Here is a 21,997-nt window from a genome sequence, read left to right as displayed (position 1 = left end):
CTTGTTGACCACCGGCATTGTTTACGCTCGTGTACCACATACAGAGTATGACATAGTTAGTTAGTAATCAAGCAGTTATTTCAATTAATTATTAATCTTAAACCTCATTATAACATAATTATAATATTTAATATAGTAAAGTATTTTTTTATTCTGACAACATTCCACAGTAATTTATTTTAAGTCAATTAGGTTAATGTTTTCACTAAATCTCAACCATTTGTTATTCTTGTAATTACCTCCCCTTGGAATTAATTATCCCGATATCTATCATATACATGTAGGTGTGGACCAAAAGGTTATTCAGGTTTAGTTTAATCAAACAGATTGTTTGATTAGGAAGATATTATATTTTAGTAGATGTTACTTATAACCGTGACATTAATGGGATACGAATTGAAATGTTAATATATATTTTTTTAATATTGATGACATGTGATGGACATATTTTTATGATGTTGTGATTGACATGTATGATCGAACTATTTTTATGACGATGATTTTTATGACGCATACATGTAATTATTTATAATGAACGCCTGTTATATATTGTATATTTTATTCTTGCAGGGCGTTGTTTGCAATGTCATAATGAACTGTTTATGAAGTAAATCATTTCCAAACATCGTGATGTGTTGTTTTCGTCCTTTGAACCCTGTTACATACACACAGCAGACTCCACACAGTACAATATACATGTAACTCACGGTTTAGCTATGACTGTGGGCCAAATTTATGAAGTCTGGGGTTTTTTTTAAACAGGTATTTAAGCTTTGTAAATATATGTTGATACATGTGCAAAAGTCATAAAGACGCTTTCCAAATTTGGCCTTCTATATGCTCGACACAATATAACCATAATTTGAATGTGCTAAATGCATACATGTACTTAAATAAATAAAAATTTCTTTCTTTGCTTTAACTAACATGGAAAAAAAGTTAAAGTTTGTTTTGCTTAACATCACCACCGGAACACATTGATTTATCAATCATCAGCTATTGGATGCCAAACATTTGGTAATTTTGACATATAGTCTTAGAGAGGAAACCCGTTAAATTATTCCATTAGTAGCAAGGGATCGTTTATATGCACTTTCCCACAGACAGGATAGTACATACCATGACCTTTGATATACCAGTCGTGGTGCACTGCCTGGAACGAGAAATAGCCCAATGGGCCCATTGACGGGGATCGATTCCAGACTGACCATCGCATCAAGTGAGCGCTTCACTACTGGGCTACATCCTGCCCCATACATGGAGAAATGACAAAGAGAAACACTACACAAAGTATTTGAAGCTTTCTAATTTTAATAATAATCACTCATATCTATGCCCCTTCCCGACCACATCACCACAAATTCAAAATTCTCTGGTTATAGTCAACAATGAACTGAAGTTCACATAAAAAAAATTCCTTCCTGAACATTGTGTAAACTTAGTCAGAAATTTGTTTACAGAATGAATATATATGTATATATAATCATGTTCATAGTAACTAATGTGTCCAACTATAAGGCAGTAAATTGAAGAAACTTTCGTAGCAAATTAGTTTCTAAAATAGAATTAGAAAACGGAAATTCAATCACAGACCAAGCTGAAATATTGAAAGAAACAAAACGTATTTATGAAAAACAGTATTCAAAACAGGAATCTGAATGTGAAGATATAACAAAATTAATTTAAAACTGTAATTTTAATATTCTCTCTGATAACGAAGCAGCAGAGTTGGAGGGGGAATTAACGTACGTTGAAGCTTTATTATTTCTTAAAAATATGAAAAATGAAAAAAGTCCTGGTTCTGATGGATTTCCAGTAGAATTTTTAAAATTCTTTTGGCTTGAGTTGGGGCACTTTTGTAGTTAGAGCCATCAATTATAGTTACAGTATTTAAGAAATGTCACATGTACAAAAAACAGGCATCATAACCTGCATACCAAAAGCAAACAAACCTAAGCAATTTTTTAAAAATTGGAGGCCACTCACCCTTTTAAATTGTACTTATAAAATAGCATCTGGTTGCATTGCAAATAGGATAAAAACCGTATTGGACAAAATTATTGAAAAAGATCAAACAGGATTTATAAACGGAAGATATGTAGGAGAAAATATACGGTACACAGAAACATATAAAATACCAGGTCAGCTATTGTTAGTCAATTTTGAAAAGGCGTTTGACTCCTTATCCTGGAAATTTATTAAAAAAGCTCTAGACATTTTTAATTTTAAGTGTTCAATAAAAACCTGGATACAAACAGTGTATAAAAATTCAGTTTTAGCTGTAATCCAAAATGGACATCTATCAGCAAGTTTTAAGTTATACAGAGGCTGCAGACAAGACGATCTGTTATCGCCCTACATTTTTATAATATGTGCAGAAATACTTGCCATTTTAATACACAATAACAAGAATATTAAGGGAATTTATATTGATGGAGAAGAATATCTTATTTTGCAGTATGCAGATGATACTACTTTTATTTTGGATGGATCTCCCGAGTCACTGTATGGCACACTTATTAAGTACTCTAGACTACTTTGGAAAAATGTCAGGTTTGAAGCTAAATTATTCTAAATCAAAGACAATATGGATTGGCAGAAAATATTTCTCAAATGAAGTCTTTCATCATACTAGATGGAAATTAAAATGGGTTTCAACTAAGTTTACTTTATTGGGAATTCGCTTTTCTTTAAATCTAAAAGATATAGTTAAAAATAACTTTGAACCAAAAGTATTAAAAATGGAAAGTACAATGAAAATCTGGAGTGCACGAAAATTGACGCTATTAGGCAGACGCACTGTTTTAAAAACATTAATAATACCCAAAATAATAAATTTACTAATCTCATTACCAACTCCATCTGAACAATTAGTCCAAAAGTTAAATAAAAGATTTTATAGTTTTATATGGGAAAATAAACCAGAAAAAATAAAACGTGAAACTATAATTCAAGATTATCAAAACGGAGGATTAAGAATGATTAATATTTCAATCTATATAACAGCTTTAAAATCAACATGGATAAGAAGTACTTACAAATGATTCAAAATGGATACATCTTTTTTCATTTATTACAAATGTATCAATACATGATTTAATTATATATGGGGATCAATTTGTTGGCAAGAAAATGCAAAATATAAGTAATCCTTTTTGGAAAGATGTTCTTGAAAGCTGGAGAAAAATTCAATGTGAAGAAATCATTGAAAGTATAGACAACTTAGTTGGTGTCAATATTTGGGGCAACAGTAAAATATTAAAGATAAAAAAAAAACTATTTTCTACAAAAAGTATGCCGAAAAGGGAATTATTTTTATAAATGATTTAATTGGTGTACATAGTGGCTTTCTAACTGTTGACGAATTTATGGTAAAGTATAATATAATAACACATTTTTTAGATTATACATCTTTAATTAAAGCAGTAAAAAAAATTATTGAAAAATATGGAAAATTAAATTGTCAAACTGAATTTTTTCCCTAATTATAAACCAGTTTATCCACAAAAGTTAAAGCAGATGTTAAAAGAGAAACAAGGTTGCAAGGAACAATATAAACTGCTATGCAAAACATCAAAAATTCCAAAATCACAATTAAAATATCAGGAAAAAGGTTTTAACTATTCATTAAAGGAATGGAAAATATATTATAGCATACCCTTTAAATGTACCAGAGATACAACTTTGCGGTGGTTTCAGTACAGAATATTGCAATGAATACTCACAACTAACCATTTTTTATATACTATTCACTATATACATGTAGATACCAATAAATGTACTTTCTGTAATCTGCTGCCAGACACTTATTCTATGATTGTCATTTTGTTAAAAAAAACTATGGAAATCTATTGCGAATTGGATAACAAATACTATGGGTGAACATAATACTTTTGATAAACATATAGTTATCTTAAGTTTGCCTAATGAACCAAACAGAAGTGTAGTAAATTGGATGATTATTAATATTAAATATTATATTTATTCTATAAAAATTGAACTTATGATCATTACAACGGACAATTAAAAACAAATTAGAAATTCAAAGGTGTATTCTGCTTAAAAACTGTGAATACGAATATTTGGAAACATATTGGAAGAAATGGTATAATTCATTTATTGACAATTTTACATGAACTCTTTTCAACTGTACTTTAACATACTGGCTTAGAGACAAACATTAAAAGATAAAATTTGCAACCCGTTATTCTTTTCTGTCACTTTTGATATTTCGTTTTTTCCTTTCTTCTTTCTCTTCTTTCTTGCTCCCAGAAATAATTAAAACTAATTACTGACATGTATGAAAACTGATGTACATGGATATTTGTGTGTGTGTGGGTGGGGGGGGGGGGGGGGGGGGGGGGGGGAGGTGAGCAGGTGAATGGATGAGAGAGTTTTTTGAATGCAGTATATGTTTTAAACATGAACATTGTGTACATGTAAATAGTCTGTATATATTTGAAATATATTTAAAATATTTGTAAGTCAGTGAGCTCAGGGTTCCTCAACCCTGACACTGCCAAATATTTCTGGGGACAATAAAATTTTACCACTGTGCTACATCCCAACCCTTTCTTTTGATGAAACACCATTCGCCAATTTCCTTTAAATGCAATCACTAATATAGATCACTTAAAAAGTATTAACTCACAATAAACAATCCACTCTATTGTTCTGTTACAATGTATTAAAAACATGGTTGACCGCAAAAACAAATGAGTTTGTTAAAACAGCAGGTGCATTTGTCTTTTGCATTAAGAATCGAGGTCATATTGCAATTTTAATATTTAATGTTAGGTTTACAAGGATACACCTGTACAAATGTAACCAACATATATAGGTACATGTGATTCAAACATTAATATTAAACAGGTAAGGTGCACCTTTAATAGTTTATATTAGGTTTACAAGGATATACTGTACGAACATCACCAACATGTAGTGGGCCATATGATTCACACATTAATATTCAACAGGTGAGAGTGCACCTTTAATAGTTTATATTAGGTTAACAAGGATATACTGCACGAATGTCACCAACACGTAGTGGGCCACATGATTCACACATTAATATTCATTAGGTGAGAGTGCACTTTTAATAGTTTATATTAGGTTAACAAGGATATACTGCACGAACGTCACCAACACGAAGTGGACCACATGATTCACACATTAATATTAAACAGCATAAACATAGATAAACCCACCAGGAGATGCCTCTCCTCAGTGGGTACAACGGAGCTGCTACACAGGCTCATTATATTACCTGTAGAGATTTACTACAGATACCTGTACTACACAAACACCTGGAGTGAGGCCCCCGACAGGTAGATACAGGTAATACAGGTATAACGATGACACATCACTTGAAAGGAAAGGAAGGTTTGTATAACAAGCATTCTGAGAGTAGTGCTAAAGCAATACATATTCTCTACCAGGCCCAACTCATTTTCATATCTCCAAAGTTCAAGGGCCATAACTCCATCAAAAATGGGCAAATCCCCATGAAGGTATAAAACTGAACTTATCTCTTCATGATAATTAAAACTATACAAAGTGTTTTTTTAGCTGAATATCATTAGGCATTGCAGAAAAAAGTTAAAAAACCCCTATATGTGGGACAGACAGATGGACAGACAGATGGAGAGGGGCAGGCAGACAGACAGAAAGATAAACAGTCTCTGGTACGGGACTAATGATGCTTCAGCACATCCTCCACCCTCATTCTAACCATTACCACACAACGGTCATATCAAAGGTCATAGTATGTGCTCATAAAATTTACTAAATTAAAAAACCCAGGAAACACCAGGAAAGTTAAACGACACCACTAGAGCACATTGATATATTAATCATCAGCTATTGAATATCAAACATTTGATAATTTTGACATATAGTCTTAGAGAGGAAACCTGCTACATTTTTCCAGTAGAAGCAAGGGATCTTTTATATGCACCATCCCACAAACAGGATAGCACATACCACGGTCTTTGATATATTAGTCATGGTGCACTGTCTAGAGCGAGAAATAGCCCAATGGAGTACTCCAGGAAAAGTTCTCCATATAATTTAATATACTGATCCTTAAACACATTAAATACTATTGTGTTGGATTGTGTGTGCGATAACAGTGTGAATATAACATGTGTTTTCTGCAACTACACAGTATATGTCTTCTAATGTGCACTTCGATAATAAAGTGTACAAAACTGATAAGCAGCAGGCAGCATGGTTCAACTATCCACTGGCTGAAGAACTACATAATCACATGTACACTGGAAGAACTACATAATCACATGTACTCTGGAAGAACTACATAACCACATGTACTCGGGAAGAACTACATAACCACATGTACTCGGGAAGAACTACATAATCACATGTACTCGGGAAGAACTACATAACCACATGTACTCGGGAAGAACTACATAACCACATGTACTCGGGAAGAACTACATAACCACATGTACTCGGGAAGAACTACATAATCACATGTACTCTGGAAGAACTATATACATGTAATCACATGTACTCGGGAAGAACTACATAATCACATGTACTCTGGAAGAACTACATAATCACATGTACTCGGGAAGAACTACATAATCACATGTACTCTGGAAGAACTACATAATCACATGTACTCGGGAAGAACTACATAATCACATGTACTCGGGAAGAACTACATAATCACATGTACTCGGGAAGAACTACATAATCACATGTACTCGGGAAGAACTACATAATCACATGTACTCGGGAAGAACTACATAATCACATGTACTCGGGAAGAACTACCTTATCACGTACTCGGGAAGAACTACATAATCACATGTACTCGGGAAGAACTATATACATGTAATCACATGTACTCTGGAAGAACTACATAATCACATGTACTCTGGAAGAACTACATAATCACACATACTCGGGCAGAACTACATAATCACATGTACTCAGGAAGAACTACATACATGTAATCACATGTACTCGGGAAGAACTACATAATCGCATGTACTCGGGAAGAACTACATAATCACATGTACTCGGGAAGAACTACATAATCACATGTACTCGGGAAGAACTACATAATCACATGTATTCAGGAAGAACTACATAATCACATGTATTCAGGAAGAACTACATAATCACATGTATTCGGGAAGAACTACATAATCGCATGTACTCGGGAAGAACTACATAATCACATGTACTCGGGAAGAACTACATAATCACATGTACTCGGGAAGAACTACATAATCACATGTACTCGGGAAGAACTATATACATGTAATCACATGTACTCTGGAAGAACTACATAATCGCATGTACTCGGGAAGAACTACATAATCACATGTACTCGGGAAGAACTACATAATCACATGTACTCGGGAAGAACTACATAATCACATGTACTCGGGAAGAACTATATACATGTAATCACATGTACTCTGGAAGAACTACATAATCGCATGTACTCGGGAAGAACTACATAATCACATGTACTCGGGAAGAACTACATAATCACATGTACTCGGGAAGAACTACATAATCACATGTATTCAGGAAGAACTACATAATCACATGTACTCGGGAAGAACTATATACATGTAATCGCATGTACTCGGGAAGAACTACATAATCACATGTACTCGGGAAGAACTACATAATCACATGTACTCTGGAAGAACTACATAATCACATGTACTCGGGAAGAACTACATAATCACATGTACTCGGGCAGAACTACATAACCACATGTACTCGGGAAGAACTACATAATCACATGTACTCGGGAAGAACTACATAATCGCATGTACTCGGGAAGAACTACATAATCACATGTACTCGGGAAGAACTACATAATCGCATGTACTCGGGAAGAACTACATAATCACATGTACTCAGGAAGAACTACATAATCACATGTATTCAGGAAGAACTACATAATCACATGTACTCAGGAAGAACTACATAATCACATGTATTCAGGAAGAACTACATAACCACATGTATTCAGGAAGAACTACATAATCACATGTACTCGGGAAGAACTACATAATCACATGTATTCAGGAAGAACTACATAATCGCATGTACTCGGGAAGAACTACATAATCACATGTACTCGGGAAGAACTACATAATCACATGTACTCGGGAAGAACTACATAATCACATGTATTCAGGAAGAACTACATAATCGCATGTACTCGGGAAGAACTACATAATCACATGTACTCGGGAAGAACTACATAATCACATGTACTCGGGAAGAACTACATAATCACATGTACTCGGGAAGAACTATATACATGTAATCACATGTACTCTGGAAGAACTACATAATCACATGTACTCGGGAAGAACTATATACATGTAATCACATGTACTCTGGAAGAACTACATAATCACATGTACTCAGGAAGAACTACATACATGTAATCACATGTACTCTGGAAGAACTACATAATCGCATGTACTCGGGAAGAACTACATAATCACATGTACTCGGGAAGAACTACATAATCACATGTACTCGGGAAGAACTACATAATCACATGTACTCGGGAAGAACTATATACATGTAATCACATGTACTCTGGAAGAACTACATAATCGCATGTACTCGGGAAGAACTACATAATCACATGTACTCGGGAAGAACTACATAATCACATGTATTCAGGAAGAACTACATAATCACATGTACTCGGGAAGAACTATATACATGTAATCGCATGTACTCGGGAAGAACTACATAATCACATGTACTCGGGAAGAACTATATACATGTAATCGCATGTACTCTGGAAGAACTACATAATCGCATGTACTCGGTAAGAACTACATAATCACATGTACTCGGGAAGAACTACATAATCGCATGTACTCGGGAAGAACTACATAATCACATGTACTCGGGAAGAACTACATAATCGCATGTACTCGGGAAGAACTACATAATCACATGTACTCGGGAAGAACTATATAATCACATGTATTCAGGAAGAACTACATAATCGCATGTACTCGGGAAGAACTACATAATCACATGTACTCGGGAAGAACTACATAATCACATGTACTCGGGAAGAACTACATAATCACATGTACTCGGGAAGAACTACATAATCACATGTATTCAGGAAGAACTACATAATCGCATGTACTCGGGAAGAACTACATAATCACATGTACTCGGGAAGAACTACATAATCACATGTACTCGGGAAGAACTATATACATGTAATCGCATGTACTCGGGAAGAACTACATAATCACATGTACTCGGGAAGAACTACATAATCACATGTACTCGGGAAGAACTACATAATCACATGTACTCGGGAAGAACTACATAATCACATGTACTCGGGAAGAACTACATAATCACATGTACTCGGGAAGAACTATATACATGTAATCGCATGTACTCGGGAAGAACTACATAATCACATGTACTCGGGAAGAACTACATAATCACACGTACTCGGGCAGAACTACATAATCACATGTACTCGGGAAGAACTATATACATGTAATCGCATGTACTCGGGAAGAACTACATAATCACATGTACTCGGGAAGAACTACATAATCACATGTACTCGGGAAGAACTACATAATCACATGTACTCGGGAAGAACTACATAATCACATGTACTCGGGAAGAACTATATACATGTAATCGCATGTACTCGGGAAGAACTACATAATCACATGTACTCGGGAAGAACTACATAATCACATGTACTCGGGAAGAACTATATACATGTAATCACATGTACTCTGGAAGAACTACATAATCACATGTACTCGGGAAGAACTACATAATCACATGTACTCTGGAAGAACTACATAATCACACGTACTCGGGCAGAACTACATAATCACATGTACTCGGGAAGAACTACATAATCACATGTACTCTGGAAGAACTACATAATCACACGTACTCGGGCAGAACTACATAATCACATGTACTCAGGAAGAACTATATACATGTAATCACATGTACTCGGGAAGAACTGCATAATCACATGTACTCGGGCAGAACTACATAATCACATGTACTCGGGAAGAACTACATAATCACATGTACTCGGGAAGAACTACATAATCACATGTACTCGGGAAGAACTACATAATCACATGTACTCAGGAAGAACTATATACATGTAATCGCATGTACTCGGGAAGAACTACATAATCACATGTACTCGGGAAGAACTACATAATGACATGTACTCGGGAAGAACTATATACATGTAATCACATGTACTCGGGAAGAACTGCATAATCACATGTACTCTGGAAGAACTACATAATCACATGTACTCGGGCAGAACTACATAATCACATGTACTCGGGAAGAACTACATAATCACATGTATTCAGGAAGAACTACATAATCGCATGTACTCAGGAAGAACTACATAATCACATGTATTCAGGAAGAACTACATAATCGCATGTACTCGGGAAGAACTACATAATCACATGTACTCGGGAAGAACTACCTTATCACGTACTCGGGAAGAACTACATAATCACATGTACTCGGGAAGAACTATATACATGTAATCACATGTACTCGGGAAGAACTACATAATCACATGTACTCGGGAAGAACTATATACATGTAATCACATGTACTCTAGAAGAACTACATAATCACATGTACTCTGGAAGAACTATATACATGTAATCACATGTACTCGGGAAGAACTATATACATGTAATCACATGTACTCTGGAAGAACTACATAATCACATGTACTCGGGAAGAACTATATACATGTAATCGCATGTACTCAGGAAGAACTATATACATGTAATCACATGTACTCGGGAAGAAATGCATAATCACATGTACTCGGGCAGAACTACATAATCACATGTACTCGGGAAGAACTACATAATCACATGTACTCGGGAAGAACTACATAATCACATGTACTCGGGAAGAACTATATAACCACATTACTCGGGAAGAACTACATAATCACATGTACTCGGGAAGAACTATATACATGTAATCACATGTACTCGGGAAGAAATGCATAATCACATGTACTCGGGAAGAACTACATAATCACATGTACTCAGGAAGAACTATATACATGTAATCACATGTACTCGGGAAGAAATGCATAATCACATGTACTCGGGAAGAACTACATAATCACATGTACTCGGGAAGAACTACATAATCACATGTACTCGGGAAGAACTACATAATCACATGTACTCGGGAAGAACTACATAATCACATGTACTCGGGAAGAACTACATAACCACATGTACTCGGGAAGAACTACATAACCACATGTACTCGGTAAGAACTACATAACCACATGTACTCGGGAAGAACTACATAACCACATGTACTCGGGAAGAACTACATAACCACATGTACTCGGGAAGAACTACATAATCACATGTACTCGGGCAGAACTACATAATCACATGTACTCAGGCAGAAACAGATGAATACAAGAAAAACAAAGCATTCTGAGAGCTGTTAAAGCAATACATGTCCTCTATCGGGCTTAACAAACTTCTGTATCTCTGAAGTTCAAGGGCCATAACTGTGTAAAAATTGGGTAAATCACCATGAAAGTAAAACGTGATCTGTGATAGTACATGATAAAGCTCAATATCTCAAGACATTGTTAAAAAAATATCAACAAAATTATAATTGGGACAGAGGGAATGACGGACAGACGAACAGACAGATAGGTGGAGATGAAACCTATAGTCCCCTTCTGGTTGGACCGGTAGGAGACCAAAACGATTACTTTTTTTAAAACATACATTAACATGGACAATGTGTCAGTGCTTAAAACAAAGCAAAAGACTACACATAAAAACATTTATTGTTTTATTTTTATTTTTTATGATACACTCTTCAAAAGACAAATTGTTGTATAAAGAAAAGAAAATCATAGCTTGGAGAAAACACAAATACCAGTAGAGGTCACGTGGATTTAGTTTAAGTTTGGCCCCGGGACAAACCATTAAAAGGATATTTATAACAATTATTTAAATGTCTCTGTGTGCATCACTGTTTGCTGAAAACAAGGTGAGTGAAAACAGTAAGTAATAGACTTCCTCATCCTGAATAAGATTTATGTAATGTTTCCCATCAAACGGCTGTTGCCATGGGTACACATAGTGCTCCATTAATTGCTGGGTCACTTGAGAAACTGGGAGTGGGACAAACATATAGCTCGCTGATATAGCTAACAAAGTTTGTTGTGTTTAATGACACCACTAGAGCACATTGACTTATTGAACAATTGGCTATTGGATGTCAAACATTTGGTAATACTGACATATAATCTTAGAGAAGAAACCCGCTACATTTTTCCATTAGTAGCAAGGGATCTTTTATATGCACCATTCCAGAGACAGGACAGCACATACCATGACCGTTGATATACTAGTTGTGGTACACTGAGTAGAATGACAAAAATAGCCCAATGGGCCCACCGACAGGGATCGATCCCAAACCGACCACGCATCAAGCAAGTGCTTTTACCACTGAACTAAAGTTTTTTTTTTTTAGTGACACCACTGGAGCACATTGATTAATTAATCATTGGCTATTGGATGTCAAACATTTGGTAATTTTTACATTTAGGCTTAGAGAGGAAACCCGCTACATATTTCCATTAATAGCAAGGGATCTTTTAAATGCACCATCCTACACAGGATAGCACATACCATGGCCTTTGATATAACAGTCGCGATGCAATGGCTGGGACGAGAAATAGCCCAATAGGCCCACAGACTGGGATTGATTCCACACCAATCGTGCACCACTGGGCTACATCCGCCCCACCACTGGACCACGTCCCGCCCCACCAAAGGACTCTGTCCCGCCCCACCACTGGACCACGTCCCGCCCCACCACTGGACTCTGTCCCACCCAACCACTGGACCACGTCCCGCCCCACCACTGGACCACGTCCCGCCCCACCACTGGACCACGTCGTGCACCAGTTCAGCTACTATTTATTCCAGCCAGTGCTCCACATTTGCAGCCCTCAACATTTTGATAATCTTGCAAAGGCTATTTAATAGAGATAATAACATAGTAAATATCCGATAATGCTAAAAATGACACTGCAGATCAATTTAGCAATGCTTTTTGCGGCAGAACTCCTGATTGCTGTTGCAAATGTTGAGGGTTTTCAAATTCATTCCAGCCAGTGCTCCACAAATGGTATAACAAAGGTTATGGAACATACTATCCTGTCTGTGAGATAGTGAATATAAAGATCCCCTGCTGCTAATCAAAAACAGAAGCCCACTGTGTGACAGCAGCGGGTTTCCTCTAATTATCTGTGTGGTCCTTAACCATATGTCTGACACCATATAACTATAAAATGAGTTCAGTCGGTCATTAAATAAAACAGCTTTCTTTCTTTCTTCTTTTCTACTTTCAAAGATAACGAACAACCTGTGTATATGTGTTGTCCATATTGTGGGAAAGTGCATAACAAGAACCTTTGTGTATCCTGTGGTAGACGGTATCTTATCTAACCTTCTAAACTAAGTGTCACAATTCCCTTAAGTCGAATACAGTACCTACCAGACACTGTTTAACAACACGCTGGGCTGACATTAAACAGTCATTTTTTTCCCACATACGGTAATCCAAACTGTTACCCATAGATATAATCTGGTTTAAAACCTGAACCCAAGTCAAAAATCCAGTCACAATTTCTTATTAGTTTATTCACAATTCAACTTGCCTTGGGGCATACTGCAATTTTGATATAATTCGTCTGTGCTATCTTTCTAGAAATGAGGTCAGCTTATGCCTGTGTTGCCCAAAGCAACAGCTACAAACTTTATATAACAAGTCAGTGATTTAACTGCATTCAATTATCTTAATATACATTTTGAGAAATATTGGAAAATATATATAACATAAGAGTGAATAGTGAATATAACACTTTTTCATTTTAAAAATTGTTATTGTTACTGCGGACATGAACAGCAATAAATAAATCAATCAAAACTGACAAAATTAATGTCACTCAACATTTACATATTTTCAGGGCAACTTGTGTAACTTTTATGTTTTTATCAATGCTACATATTCATAAACAATTTAATGTTTCTCAACTAGGAAATCATCAAACTTGTGACAAATGTCAGACACTCCTTAATGTGATTAATACATGGCACTGGTTACCCGTTATATTTATATCAACATCTACAAAAAGTGCACTTCAAAGTTATGGGAATATGTCCAGTGAATTATTATCCATTTTAAACTAGACTGTGCACGGTTGTTTGTACACCTTCAATGTTTTGACTGACAACTGATCGTCTTATGTGCAACAGCGAGAGCAATCCAAACATGGAAAATATACAAATAACCCAGCATACCACATGTAAGTTTATGTGGTAACTGATGTGCACCATGCCCCTAACTGACATTACATGACGCGATAAGGAAGTTTGATGCAGTCAGAGGTCAGGTCTCAAAAGTGTGCTGTTATGCTAATTTACTGGTCCAACCTACGTAAATGACATATTTTGGTGCCAATAACATCTGGCTCCTATCTAAGTTAATGACATACCTATATGCTAATGACACCTGGCTCCTATCTAAGTTAATGACACACCTTAATGCTAATGACACCTGGCTCCTATCTAAGTTAATGGCACACCTTAATGCTAATGACACCTGGCTCCTTGGCTAAGTTAATGACATACCTTAATGCTAATGACACCGGACTCCTATCCAAATTAATGACATACCTTGGCCAAGTTAATGACATATCTCAATACTAATGACACCTGGTTCCTTGGCCAAGTTAATGACATACCTTAATGCTAATGACACCAGGCTCCTATTTAAGTTAATGACATACCTTAATCAAGTTAATGCTAATGACACCGGACTCCTATCCAAATTCATGACATACCTTAATGCCAATGACACCTGGCTCCTATCTAAGTTAATGACATACATATATGCTAATGATACCTGGCTCCTATCTAAGTTAATGACATACATATATGCTAATGATACCTGGCTCCTAAGTTAATGACATACCTATATGCTAATAACACCTGGCTCCTATCTAAGTTAATGACATATTTTAATGCCAATGACACCTGGCTCCTATCTAAGTTAATGACATACATATATGCTAATGATACCTGGCTCCTATCTAAGTTAATGACATACATATATGCTAATGATACCTGGCTCCTAAGTTAAAGACATACCTATATGCTAATAACACCTGGCTCCTATCTAAGTTAATGACATACCTTAATGCTAATGACACCTGGCTCCTTAGCTAAGTTGGTTTCTATTTTGCTCACACATGAATGGCAAGTCATGCCATCCACTTTTAGCACCGTCACCCGGTCCATGTTTTCACCAGGCATGGAGTTCTGAAAAATACAAATACAAATAAAAATACAAAAACATAAACAAAAAAACTGAAATACATGTACTTGTTTTGGTGGTCACTTCATCTCATGTCAAAGTGCTATGATGTTATACTAAATACTTCATCTCATGTCAAAGTGCTATGATGTTATACTAAATATTTCATCTCATGTCAAAGTGCTATGATGTTATACTAAATACTTCATCTCATGTCAAAGTGCTATGATGTTATACTAAATAAGATGACATGAAGACACTGGGAGAAAGAAGTAAAGGAACACTTGGTATCATAGATCTAATTTACTTCATCTCATGTCAAAGTGCTATGATGTTATACTAAATACTTCATCTCATGTCAAAGTGCTATGATGTTATACTAAATACTTCATCTCATGTCAAAGTGCTATGATGTTATACTAAATACTTCATCTCATGTCAAAGTGCTATGATGTTATACTAAATAAGATGACATGAAGACACTGGGAGAAAGAAGTAAAGGAACACTTGGTATCATAGATCTAATTTACTTCATCTCATGTCAAAGTGCTATGATGTTATACTAAATACTTCATCTCATGTCAAAGTGCTATGATGTTATACTAAATACTTCATCTCATGTCAAAGTGCTATGATGTTATACTAAATACTTCATCTCATGTCAAAGTGCTATGATGTTATACTAAATAAGATGACATGAAGACACTGGGAGAAAGAAGTAAAGGAACACTTGGTATCATAGATCTAATTTACTTCATCTCATGTCAAAGTGCTATGATGTTATACTAAATACTTCATCTCATGTCAAAGTGCTATGATGTTATACTTTAGAAATAAGATGACATGAAGACACTGGGAGAAAGAAGTAAAGGAACACTTGGTATCATAGATCTAATTTACTTCATCTCATGTCAAAGTGCTATGATGTTATACTAAATACTTCATCTCATGTCAAAGTGCTATGATGTTATACTAAATACTTCATCTCATGTCAAAGTGCTATGATGTTATACTAAATAAGATGACATGGAGACACTGGGAAAAAGAAGTAAAGGAACACTTGGTATCATAGATCTAATTTACTTCATCTCATGTCAAAGTGCTATGATGTTATACTAAATACTTCATCTCATGTCAAAGTGCTATGATGTTATACTTTAGAAATAAGATGACATGAAGACACTGGGAGAATGAAGTAAAGGAACACTTGGTATCATAGATCTAATTTACTTCATCTCATGTCAAAGTGCTATGATGTTATACTAAATACTTCATCTCATGTCAAAGTGCTATGATGTTATACTAAATACTTCATCTCATGTCAAAGTGCTATGATGTTATACTAAATAAGATGACATGGAGACACTGGGAAAAAGAAGTAAAGGAACACTTGGTATCATAGATCTAATTTACTTCATCTCATGTCAAAGTGCTATGATGTTATACTAAATACTTCATCTCATGTCAAAGTGCTATGATGTTATACTTTAGAAATAAGATGACATGAAGACACTGGGAGAAAGAAGTAAAGGAACACTTGGTATCATAGATCTAATTTACTTCATCTCATGTCAAAGTGCTATGATGTTATACTAAATAAGATGACATGGAGACACTGGGAAAAAGAAGTAAAGGAACACTTGGTATCATAGATCTAATTTACTTCATCATCATGCAGGTCTCAATCTACACAGCAAGTAAAACACTCGTATTTGTCAATAACTTTTGTTCACAGGTGAGCATTTGTAAAAAAAGTAGTATCCAACTGGTGAGTACAAAATATAGGGCCTAGTAAGCATAAACAAGTCGAACGTGCCAATGAAATCATCAGTTATTAATATCTTAGTACGGTAATTAGTATGGTAACAGGATTTCGAAACAAATCATGTTTACTTCCTATACTGCTTCACCAAACTCCAGCTTAGATCATCTGAATTTGTTATAGACACATTTATTTTTAGCCTGCGTGGTATGATATGTGCAGGAAGTTTAGCCAACGATAGGGTAAAGTGATCGTGAGTCAGACAGCTAATGTCCGTTTGTATCTTTGGTGCTATAAACTATAAATACACAATAGCTAGTATTCCTTAAAATTCATGTTGTGTATATTATCTTAAATACGCACTTTATTAGCATAGATATGGAGTAGAATATGACATAGAATTATCAAACATTAAACAAATGTTTTTCTTTAAATAATAAAAAGAACTGAAGCAACAGCAACAGCATCAGTATTCAACCAGTGTATTTCCATTCTCCTTTTAACTGAACAGTACATAGATTTTTTTCAAAGTATTTTGAACATTCGCTGTAGGGTAAACAACCTTTCTTCCAAAAGAGCTATATAGTAGACAATAAACGTTAAGTAAATGAGTTTCATCTTGGTTAATTAGAAAGTGGATCAATACTGGTCATCTGATCAGTAACTGTATACTGTTCATCGAGGCACTCCAATCATGCTTTAACCACGGTATAATGCATAAACAAAACTTGGGTCTATTTCTTTCTTTCTTAGGTGGTCGAATATTGGGGCACTGCCATACATTTAATTTATAAAATTATGTAATAGGTATTAAAACTGGCGAGTGGACGAAGAGATTTGGCTAGTGAATATATGTGATTTACTAGCAAGTAAATGATTGTCATTGTCACACAGAAACACACAGAGTTAAAAACTAATATACACATGCAAAAAAAAGGAATGTTTAATAGCACCTCAGCACATTGTCAGGGTTTTTAAGTATTGTTTGCCAAATCACCAAATTATATTCACCGAGACTCATCTAACTTTCGGAGACCAATAACCATTTTGGCTGTTTGGCTAATTGAAAATTACATTTGCTTACAGATTTTCGGACCAAAGTCGCCAACAATGTTTTGGTTCCAGCTTAAACCCAGCATTGTTAAATGTAACTACTTGTTACTATGCCACATGTAAAATAACAGAGACAAATTGTACATGTATATTGTGAAAGAATAAACTTATATAGTAACTATCCACCCACACACACAAACACACACTTTCCCCTTGGCTTGTAACTTCTTATATGAACATTCAGTCAAGTGTTTAGATTAGTAGAGTGGAAAGAGTTATTTCCCTTGGTTTGCAAATTACATGTATATAATAAAAGTTTAAACTTTTTAATTACTAGTAGTTTATTAAGTAAAACTCAAATATAAAAGTAAAAAGTAGTTCTGTTTTTTGTACACAGCCAACAGTATACAAATATTTTAATATTATAGAAAATTAAAGGCAAGCTTTTAAAACAAATCATTAAAATTTTAAACCTGCACCAACTGACTGACATAATTATTTCTCATTATTTCAACGTAAACTGTTAAAAAGGTTCTTCACAAATTCCTATCAAATCACTTAAGTTTTTAAAACATCTGTTTAATACAGGGATGAAAACAACTGATGGTACAAAAAACAGTTACATGTGCAGTTCTGCCATCAGATCCATACACTGCATATCAATTTCTAATAACAACTGCCTACCTTGGTCCAAGCTGTCCTTTTATTAACAATGGAATTTAATCTACCCAATATGATGGAGATACAATGTTTGTTTCATACTTCTTTAATGTTATGAGAGTTGGTGTGTGTATCAAACTTAATAAATGCTTTTCTACATCTTTTAAAGGTGCTGTATTTTAAACTTTCAGTGCCAAATTCTACTAGTTATATTTTTGATAAATAGCTAATCAATCATTATCAAACACATAAACTTTGAAATGTGCTTCTAACTGATGTAGAATCACATTCACTACAACTTGGTTCCTGTCTTATAAAATCTTATGAAATCAAAGAATTCACAGTCCAGAAAATGGACTATCCACAGCCAGACATGGCCATGCTACAGTTAAAACATTGGTTTTGACTATCCACAGCCAGACATGGCCATGCTACAGTTAAAACATTGGTATTGACTATCCACAACCAGACATGGCCATGCTACAGTTAAAACATTGGTATGGATTATCCACAGCCAGACATGGCCATGCTACAGTTAAAACATTAGTATGGACTATCCACACTAGACATGGCCATGCTACAGTTAAAACACTGGTTTTGACTATCCACAGCCAGACATGGCCATGCTACATTTAAAACATTGGTTTTGACTATCCACAGCCAGACATGGCCATGCTACATTTAAAACATTGGTATGACTATCCACAGCTAGACATGGCCATCCTACAGTTAAAACACTGGTTTTGACTATCCACAGCCAGACATGGCCATGCTACATTTAAAACATTGGTTTTGACTATCCACAGCCAGACATGGCCATGCTACATTTAAAACATTGGTATGGATTATCCACAGCCAGACATGGCCATGCTACAGTTAAAACATTGGTTTTGACTATCCACAGCCAGACATGGCCATGCTACATTTAAAACATTGGTTTTGACTATCCACAGCTAGACATGGCCATGCTACAGTTAAAACATTGGTTTTGACTATCCACAGCCAGACATGGCCATGCTACATTTAAAACATTGGTATGGATTATCCACAGCCAGACATGGCCATGCTACAGTTAAAACATTAGTATGGACTATCCACACTAGACATGGCCATGCTACAGTTAAAACATTGGTATTGACTATCCACACTAGACATGGCCATGCTATAGTTAAAACATTGGTATGACTATCCACAGCTAGACATGGCCATGCGACAGTAAAAACATTGGTATTGACTATCCACAGCTAGACATGGCCATGCGACAGTTAAAACATTGGTTTTGACTATCCACAGCTAGACATGGCCATGCGACAGTTAAAACATTGGTTTTGACTATCTACAGCTAGACATGGCCATGCTACAGTTAAAACATTGGTATTGACTATCCATAGCTAGACATGGCCATGCGACAGTAAAAACATTGGTATGACTATCCACAGCTAGACATGGCCATGCTACAGTTAAAACATTGGTATGACTATCCACAGCTAGACATGGCCATGCTACAGTTAAAACATTGGTATTGACTATCCGTAGCTAGACATGGCCATGCTACAGTAAAAACATTGGTATTGACTATCCACAGCTAGACATGGCCATGCGACAGTTAAAACATTGGTATTGACTATCCACAGCTAGACATGGCCATGCGACAGTTAAAACATTGGTTTTGACTATCCACAGCTAGACATGGCCATACTACAGTTAAAACATTGGTATTGACTATCCATAGCTAGACATGGCCATGCGACAGTAAAAACACTGGTATTGACTATCCACAGCTAGACATGGCCATGCGACAGTAAAAACATTGGTTTTGACTATCCACAGCTAGACATGGCCATGCTACAGTTAAAACATTGGTATGGACTATCCACAGCTAGACATGGCCATGCTACAGTTAAAACATTGGTATGGACTATCCACAGCCAGACATGGCCATGCGACAGTTAAAACATTGGTTTGGACTATCCACAGCTAGACATGGCCATGCTACAGTTAAAACATTGGTATGGACTATCCACAGCCAGACATGGCCATGCTACAGTAAAAACACTGGTTTTGACTATCCACAGCTAGACATGGCCATGCGACAGTTAAAACATTGGTTTGGACTATCCACAGCTAGACATGGCCATGCGACAGTAAAAACACTGGTTTTGACTATCCACAGCTAGACATGGCCATGCGACAGTTAAAACATTGGTATGGACTATCCACAGCTAGACATGGCCATGCTACAGTTAAAACATTGGTATGGACTATCCACAGCCAGACATGGCCATGCGACAGTTAAAACATTGGTTTGGACTATCCACAGCTAGACATGGCCATGCTACAGTTAAAACATTGGTATGGACTATCCACAGCCAGACATGGCCATGCTACAGTAAAAACACTGGTTTTGACTATCCACAGCTAGACATGGCCATGCGACAGTTAAAACATTGGTTTGGACTATCCACAGCTAGACATGGCCATGCGACAGTAAAAACACTGGTATTGACTATCCACAGCTAGACATGGCCATGCTACAGTTAAAACACTGGTATTGACTATCCACAGCTAGACATGGCCATGCGACAGTAAAAACACTGGTTTTGACTATCCACAGCTAGACATGGCCATGCTACAGTTAAAACACTGGTATTGACTATCCACAGCTAGACATGGCCATGCGACAGTAAAAACACTGGTATTGACTATCCACAGCTAGACATGGCCATGCGACAGTAAAAACATTGGTTTTGACTATCCACAGCTAGACATGGCCATGCTACAGTAAAAACACTGGTATGGACTATCCACAGCTAGACATGGCCATGCTACAGTAAAAACATTGGTATGGACTATCCACAGCCAGACATGGCCATGCTACAGTAAAAACACTGGTTTTGACTATCCACAGCTAGACATGGCCATGCTACAGTAAAAACACTGGTTTTGACTATCCACAGCTAGACATGGCCATGCTACAGTTAAAACATTGGTTTTGACTATCCACAGCTAGACATGGCCATGCGACAGTTAAAACATTGGTTTTGACTATCCATAGCTAGACATGGCCATGCGACAGTAAAAACACTGGTATTGACTATC

At 35.9% G+C, this 21,997-nt stretch overlaps 1 protein-coding gene across 1 annotated transcript in view; it reads right to left on the bottom strand.

The window, feature by feature from the left end:
- Nucleotides 1-21,997, bottom strand: part of LOC121374026 (copper-transporting ATPase 1-like) — a 70,238-nt gene that overhangs the window by 29,386 nt on the left and 18,855 nt on the right. The window contains 1 exon segment of the mRNA XM_041500905.1: nucleotides 15,303-15,428. Within this exon segment, the coding sequence (XP_041356839.1) occupies nucleotides 15,303-15,428 (126 nt within the window).

Source organism: Gigantopelta aegis, chromosome 6 (genome assembly GCF_016097555.1).
Source record: "Gigantopelta aegis isolate Gae_Host chromosome 6, Gae_host_genome, whole genome shotgun sequence".
In the NCBI taxonomy this organism is placed as follows: domain Eukaryota; kingdom Metazoa; phylum Mollusca; class Gastropoda; order Neomphalida; family Peltospiridae; genus Gigantopelta; species Gigantopelta aegis.
This window is presented reverse-complemented; position numbering and strand designations above follow the sequence as displayed.